Source organism: Pyrus communis, chromosome 2 (genome assembly GCF_963583255.1).
Source record: "Pyrus communis chromosome 2, drPyrComm1.1, whole genome shotgun sequence".
In the NCBI taxonomy this organism is placed as follows: Eukaryota; Viridiplantae; Streptophyta; class Magnoliopsida; order Rosales; family Rosaceae; genus Pyrus; species Pyrus communis.
In genome coordinates this window covers 3,524,253-3,531,959 of record NC_084804.1, presented here as the reverse complement: position 1 = coordinate 3,531,959, position 7,707 = coordinate 3,524,253, and the positions used below count along the sequence as shown (strand labels likewise).

The window sequence follows — 7,707 nt, the reverse complement described above, 5'->3', positions numbered from 1 at the left end:
CTTCCTAGTTCCTAATATAAGAGCATTAGCTATCATTTTCTGTTCACCAATATAAAACTTAAAAAATGCATGTTGCGTGTGAGCCAATCATGTATCCAACTACTTTTCTACTCTTCCGTTTTTCAGATTTCTTTCCCATCATCATGATTTTGTGGAAAATGATACTCCCTTTACTCTTTTCCCTACCATTACAACTGAAAAAAATATATTTATCGGTGTGTCCGAATCACGAGCACAGATTTTTTATGTCATTATACAAATAAAAGGACACTTGAAAAAAAAAAAAAAAAAAAGTTCCCTCCACTTAGTGAAAAACATATGACATACTGTCCGTATTCTAGTTATATTAAAAAAAAAAAATCTTGAATAATGAACAATATTAGGTAAATATATTGCTCAACCGCTGGTACATTTTTATTTCAAAAACCAGAATTATCATTACATATGATACAGTACTAGTAACTTCTCTATGCCACGATCGATAACCAACGATCATAACAAGTTCCTCAAGGTTTCAACAGATTTTCTGGTTCTGAGTACATGCACTCATGTAAAATACACTCAAAACCGAAACATACTTATGCTAGTGTTGATACTGATTTTTTTAATGATGTCTGGGATCAGGACCTCCGGGACTCAATCGCTTCGGGTAGTAACGAGTTTGGTTCGTGTCTTTTCTCAACCAAACGTTCAGTAGTTCCCTAGCACTTCGGGCCAATGCGTGTCTCGACCTGGTTAAATTCCTCTCCTCCCGACTCGGACTGAGACGCCGAGTTTCAGCACTAGAAAATAGCAGCAGCATTAGTACAATGCAGGCACAACATCTCCAGTTACTGAGCATTTTTCTGGAAAGGGTTACATAAAAATGCTAGGCTTGTAGAGACTCCCCAAGTGAGTATGGTGTATATATATAGATTAGACACCATCAAAAGTGTTCGATTTTTGCTATAATATTATTCAAAGTGGGTGGAAATGGGACCTCACAAAGCCCATATTGTAATGCTTTTTTTGTTGTGTTTTGTAGTTGAGTTCTTGTACCTTTTGACCCCTTTTTCACTAATCGAAAATAACAAATACCGACCAACTCTTTGTACTTAAACAATACGCTACATCACCCACCACCCCCCCCCCCCCCTCTCTCCCCCTCCCTCTCTCTCTCTCTCTCTCTTCCCTCCACACCCACCCCCCCACCCTCTACTATTAGATTAAGTCTATAAGCTGGGACATTTAAACTGAATAAAATTAAAGCCTGCTAAAAATTATGTGTGGCCGGCCGGATTTTCTTTCTCTATACTTAAAGTAAAGTAGAGTTATAGGCTCTCCATGTCCACATTCTCCTCAACTTTCCATCAACGAAGGAATAGACTAAGGAAAGCAAAGGGTCCATATATAGTATTACCAACTGAAGCCACCGAAAATCCTCAAAATATTCGTAAGATGTTACGATGTCGAGCGCCATTGAAAACTTCAGTGTCGTCGTCGTTTTATTTTGGGAATTCACAGGTTTGGAGAGGAGTTCACGAGCTAAAACAATCGATGTGTTGAGTCTTGTAATGTATTTTTCAATAATGGGTGGATAATTGCTACAGGCATCTCGGATAAGTTGGCTAGGTGATTTTAGTTATTACATGAATTTCAGATTATGTAGTGGGTGTTTTCGGCATAGAAGTGCCTTCAAATAAATTGGGGAGTGGCAATGAAGCCTTTTAGACTAGAACGAAGACAACACCATTTACATTAAGAATGGGGATAGAAGGAAGCTATGGTTTACAAAGTGATCGATCTTTCATGACCTTATCATTCAGAAGCCAATGGTAATTCAGAAGTAACTTGGAAGAAATCTAACCAGAACACCCGTATATACGATCTTTAGATGGGAGATTTATATACATAATCGAGTCAAAACCCTGATTGCGTCCAATTAACAACATAGTATATGTATTTAGGAAGGAAAATATGAAAGAGAGATGCCCAATTCATGTTAGCTTCTGAAGAACCGGCAGTCCGACTTCAGAAGAACAACTTGTAATATGCCAGTAAGAAGTTGTAAACTCAAGGCCTGATTCAACTCTGAAGCGTCGCATTTAAGTTTCAGATGATCCTTTGTGTGTCAGATTCTTGTTGTTTGAATAGAAAGCATAACACAATCCTGATATTCAAACAACATAGTAAATCATCACTATAACAGTATAACCACAGTTTTACATGCACTACTTTAAGTTTGTAAAGAAGAATAAGGCAACCCAACCAGTCATTGCATATAAGAAGCTTTTTTTATATAACTGTCAGCGATCTTGAGCATGTCTGAAGCTCCTTGAACACCAGTTTTGCAGCAAATTTCTGAACTTTATGAATGTGATTAATTATTAAGGAAAATGCAACTTTATCTCAATGATCAAAATGGTACACAGAAAAACAGGAAATTAACATCTAAAACAGTCTGAAGGATATCTTTGCTTCGTAAATGGGATGGTTAAGCATCAGTAGATTATTGTTGTTCACAATAGTTCTAACTTGCAATTCCTTGGCTTCCTCGTGTTTCTTTCTCAGCACGTTGCATATCTGCAAGGAAGATAATTAGCGATGCACAATCACTCGAAATGGTGCTATATACTCAAATTATGACAGAAGATAATGATGCCTTGCAGTCCTATTTCTCTTTATAATGCACACAGAATGTTACAGTAAAAGTAGTGATAATTTACTCACATCTTCAAGCTCCTTAGCGTACACTTCAGCCTTTTCAACATTTCCATCATTTTCCATTACTGAAGGAATATCAAGTTCCATCACATTGATCGCACAAGGACTACCGAGTTCAGAGGTCCGATGGTCATCAAAAGTGCTGTTAGTCCCTCTCCACATGACTCTCATGAATGCGAACCTAGCGAAAACGTAAAGAATATTTTAGTAAGTTTATCTAGTACAGGCTCCCACCTATAATTCACTTAATAGATACACTTAGCAGTCATTATAAATCATTAATTCTATAGAGTTAGTTGAGAACCTGTTCTGCAACAACTTCTTTTGAAGGTTCTTTGAAGTTTCTGCACGTTTTATTGGAAAAAGAATGTGAGATGTCAGCAGATTCCCGGTAAACCACTTTAGAACACGTAAATAGTAATAGGCTGGAAAAAGATTCAGAACAATAAGTTAAACACATATCTGCTAGTAAAAGAGGACCTGGATTCTTTAGGTGACTGAGAAAGGCGCTTTAGAGGCTTTAAGGATGCTAAACCTGAAGCAGATCCCTGCAAAATAGCTTCGTGTAAGAAATCGAGAAAGTTTGATAAAATTTTCACAAATCATTTGGATAGAATAGAACAGAGCTTCAAAGAAGAATGCTGAAGTCATGATATCATTCCAGAGAGAACTCGGGAGTTAAAGGAATGGGTTAATAATAGAAGACCTCAAATGTTTTTCGCTTCAAGGAAAAGTTTGGTGGTGTTTGTTTCTCACTGTGATCAACAATCTGGGCAGTCTTTGATTCCACATTTCGTTGCACTTCCATCTTTTGCTGTGGACTCCTCAGGGAAGCATTCGATGAAACTTTACTGCCACCAATATTCCTACATTTAGAAACATCAAAACATTCAACATCACAATCAAAACATTTCTGCACAGAAAAGAACTGAAGAATAGGAATAGTTACTCTCGCACCATGCTTTGAAATGTTCAAGGTAGAAAGGTTGGTTTTCTTCTGGGCAGGTTTATCAGGACAAAGTTTACTCCCTTCAGCTGTAATGATCTTTGTGTTCCTCATAGACTCCAGGCTTGAAAGCATAGATTTAGGATTTACACATGTCAGAGCACTAGGTTTTATAGTCTTCTCAATTGCGTTGGAAGGATTTGCTTGACCGCTAGAAATATTCACATGCCTGAGTACATATATTGACAATCAGATGTTTCACTAGAAGGTCCTGTGGACCATTGATAATGTTGCTGAACAATGTGCAAAATAAATTGTCATGTGCATGAGAATAAGCAGAGTCACATCTTTGCATAAGAACATCAGTCAAAAGAGCCACATTCTTAATGATAAGATATGCAAAGTAAAGTACAAGATGGAACAAGGTCTTTTATAAATGCCTTACCTTGGATCATGAAGACTTTTTCTCAGTCCACTTCCCAGGACAGGTTCCCTTTCTGTTCCTTCTTTGTCAGACAGCCGTGAATTGCGAACCAGTTTGGCCCTGTTTGGTACACCATCAGACATGAGGTCCTCTCTGTTGATGATTACAAAGGAAGGGACACTGCTATTTAGCATCATTAATAGCTTTATTGTATTTTTTACAAACTAAAATGACGTCATTTATTGTTTGAGTGATTCAAAATAATATGATATCAGTGTAAAAAGTTTACAAATCTATGTATTCAAAAACAAAAAGATTACTGGAACATTGTGCCTAGAGTCATCAGCTGATAATACTAAATTTTTACATTACCTTCCCAATATTACATGTTTGGCTTTTGTTTCTTTTTCAACTAACACGGGAGTATCAGGCAATTTGCTTCCAATTTGTGCATCATGAGCATTAGGAACCACCCTGTTGAAGATTATCCAAAACAGCTTATAACTTAAATGCCTAATATTCAATTTGTTAAGGGAAAAGTATCACTGTATCACTCACCTTTCCTCAGGACGTAGATGCATGGTATCAATCCCGTTGGAACCAGATGAGAGAGATTTTGCTTCTATTAATGATGGCTGACACATTTGAGATCCAACTTCCTCCAATCTCTTAGAAATCTTTGAGTGGAATTCTCCACTTTTGCTTTCATTTGTCAGCGTAACTTTATCAACTGCAGAAAGAGGGAAAATGTAAATGACGCGTTGATACAAAAGCTCAGATGTTTGCTCCCTATCAGAGCTATCTACACATTCCAAGAACATACCTGTTATACATACAGATTAGAGTCTGTTAGTTATAAGCATTTTTTATTTATTTATTTATTACATTATCGTAAGCATGTGCATGTATCAACTCAAAAATTAAATGGTTCTATGCATTCCTCGTTGTTTCAGTAACAGATGCACCTGAGTTTCTGGTTATTGTTAGTTTCTGTATTCAAAACCATTATGACTCATGACAGTTTCTACTTCTTATAGCTCCAAACATAAGTTAGTAACTTGAAGGATGGAATCAATGAAACAAAGGTGGCAGCTATCAATATGCTCATAGATTTTCTGACCTGCTCTCTGCAGACAAAGGAAGCTTTGAAGTCGAATTTTGGTCATCCTTGATACTTTTGATGTTAAGCAGCATCTTCCTTGAGACGAATGTATTGAAATTGTGTTCAAGATCTAAATCATCTATAGCTGATTCAGTGTTTTCAGTCAAGATATCACTGCCTAACTTTGGTTCAGTGTTTTGTGTAGATATATCACTGCCGGACTTACTCCCATCACCATTCTTGCTATCTGGACTATCAATGTTGACTGGTGATGAATCCTTCAAAGGAAAGTCTTCACTATTAGGACCGTCTCCTGCTGACATTTTCTCATCAACATTGGTATTAAAATCTGTCTGAAGACAACCATCATTCTCTCCTTCAAAAAGGGCACCTCCATTTGAATCAACTCCTCCTACAAGTTGACCAGACAAGTCATCTGTTGCCGGCTTAGCATATGGTTCTGTGGCCAACTCCTCAGATAAATGACTTCGCTGATCTAATTCTTCAACACTCTTAGTCATTACTTTTGCTGGAGACCTTGGACCATATGGAAGTTCCAGATTTTCTGATCTAGATTTTGATGGGCAATTATCATTGATAGAAATAACCTTCCGTAAAATAACTAACGAGGTATCAATCTTTGAAGGGTCTACTCTCTCAGAACCACCATCAAGTGTACTAATATCTTCAGCCAGGTCAATTTTAGAGCCTTGAGGTCCTCTTCTATCAGAAAGAACCTCTTTTCTGCTATCTTGTTTCTTATTTGAACTCCTTTCACTTTTCTTTAAGTTTGGATCAAGATCAAAATCATCCAACTCACTTCCAAGAAAGAAAGTGTCAGGTACAAATAAACTTACATCGCTTACGTAATTCAAATAACGAAACGAAAAGAAAATACAGAGCTTACTCATTGAAATCAAAAGAGAATTTAAAAGGGTCTTGTTTCCCTTGACGGTTTCCTTTGGAAGGTTCTTCTTCAGATCTCTCCTTGGTTTTTGCAGCTTTTCTGGGCGGGCTTGAGAAATCAAGGTCTGGCATGTCCATTTTGAAATACGATATCTTGCCAAAGTCACCATCCAGATTGAAATCCATATCCCTGAACAGAAAAGGCAAAAGGATTCTTATAAGAGTTGTCTGAGATTTCTAGACTCAAACTAGCGTACATTTATTGGAACTGTATCTGTATAACTGGAATAAGCATACTTGAATCCCAAATTCTATCCTCCTTTTCAAAACAATTTGCCACATATTGCCGCGAGTACCAGATACACCAACTAAACGCATAATGGTAGACAATTTACCCATGATACCATACAGAAGCGAAAAGTAACTGTCACGCAAACCTTTAATCTCTAAATATAAGGAACCTGTTAATGTTTAGCAAAGATGGTTCTATAATTTAGTTAAAGAAAAACGCTTCGCAGTACTTACAGCTTCTCAAAGTCAAACACCTTCTTCTTACCCTTGGAGCCTTTGGAAACTGTATCAAAGCGAAAATCCATTCCATCATCTTCCATTACTGATATTGATTTCCAGGAGGTGAGAAATTCGTCTCCGATTTCCTCATCTGTTATAAGAGGAACATAGGATCTGATTACATTGTTCATGTCAAATGAAAAGTTCAGGCTATTAACCCTCACTCAGACACTCTTCTTGCATACGATGACTTACACAGCAAAGATAAAGGTAAGGGACCAAAAGAATACCTAGAAATGAACTTTTTCCTTTTTGATTAACCGAGGAAGATTTTGCCTTCTCTGATTCTGCCATAGTCTCAGACTTGTAGATTTTAATATAATCTCTGCAAATTACACTAACTGTCAACGACTCACTGCGTATTCCAAATCAGGAAGAAGGATTTCAGTCCTTTTCCACATTATGTATTTTCCATCCACCAAATTGACACTCTTGTAATAAAAATTTAAAGAGGCCTGAGAAAACTAAGAGCTTCAATCTACGAAAATTGTAATGATCAGTATATCACAGAGCAAAGCTAAACATAATACACCTCAAATTAGTGTAAAAACTGTTGACTGCTGTGAACTTTTTTCATTAGGAAAATCCAGTGACAGAACAAAGTATGATCTTAAGCAGCAACAATTATTCAGATGATAAGTAAGGGGTCAAATCAAAACGATAACCAAAGGAACTAGCCAAAACATAACTCTCGCCTAAATTTGAATATAAAAAGGTTAGCAAACAGGAACAGTAGCACATTAGAAAACATGAATTTAGAGATTAACGGAGTAATTTCAAACAGCAAGCTTCAAGATGAACAGAATGGAGTCCAAAATTCAAGCGAATCTACAACCTACCAGAAGCTCAGCATTAGGCTCAGCAAACCAAAAAAATGGATCACATACTACTTGCATGCACTTTCTGGGAAAATAAGCAAAATTTCCTGGAAAAATACTCGGAATGGAGCTCAAAATTCAATCAACTCTAAGATCTACCAGAAGCTCAACAAACAGCGGAATCGATCACATTATACTAGCTACTTGCATTCAAATTCACAAGAAATTAAGCAATTTT

The 7,707-nt window shown here is 36.9% G+C and overlaps 2 protein-coding genes across 2 annotated transcripts; both read right to left on the bottom strand.

Annotated features, from left to right (window-relative positions):
• Positions 1 to 1,842: 1,842 nt before the first annotated feature.
• Positions 1,843 to 4,228, bottom strand: LOC137721690 (uncharacterized). Its single transcript, XM_068460718.1, has 7 exons — positions 4,095 to 4,228; positions 3,653 to 3,878; positions 3,410 to 3,569; positions 3,184 to 3,251; positions 3,008 to 3,047; positions 2,710 to 2,884; positions 1,843 to 2,562 (listed from the first exon to the last, which is right to left on the bottom strand). The coding sequence occupies exons 2-6, from the start codon at positions 3,661 to 3,663 to the stop codon at positions 2,849 to 2,851; spliced, it is 315 nt and encodes a 104-aa protein (XP_068316819.1). The 5' UTR covers positions 3,664 to 3,878; positions 4,095 to 4,228; the 3' UTR covers positions 1,843 to 2,562; positions 2,710 to 2,848.
• LOC137722590 (uncharacterized) lies at positions 3,861 to 6,945 on the bottom strand. The gene is made up of 9 exons (XM_068461634.1): positions 6,882 to 6,945; positions 6,607 to 6,742; positions 6,083 to 6,271; positions 5,194 to 5,994; positions 5,039 to 5,046; positions 4,632 to 4,896; positions 4,446 to 4,547; positions 4,095 to 4,226; positions 3,861 to 3,996 (listed from the first exon to the last, which is right to left on the bottom strand). Exons 1-9 carry the CDS (start codon positions 6,943 to 6,945, stop codon positions 3,861 to 3,863), a joined length of 1,833 nt encoding a protein of 610 aa, XP_068317735.1.
• Positions 6,946 to 7,707: the final 762 nt, after the last annotated feature.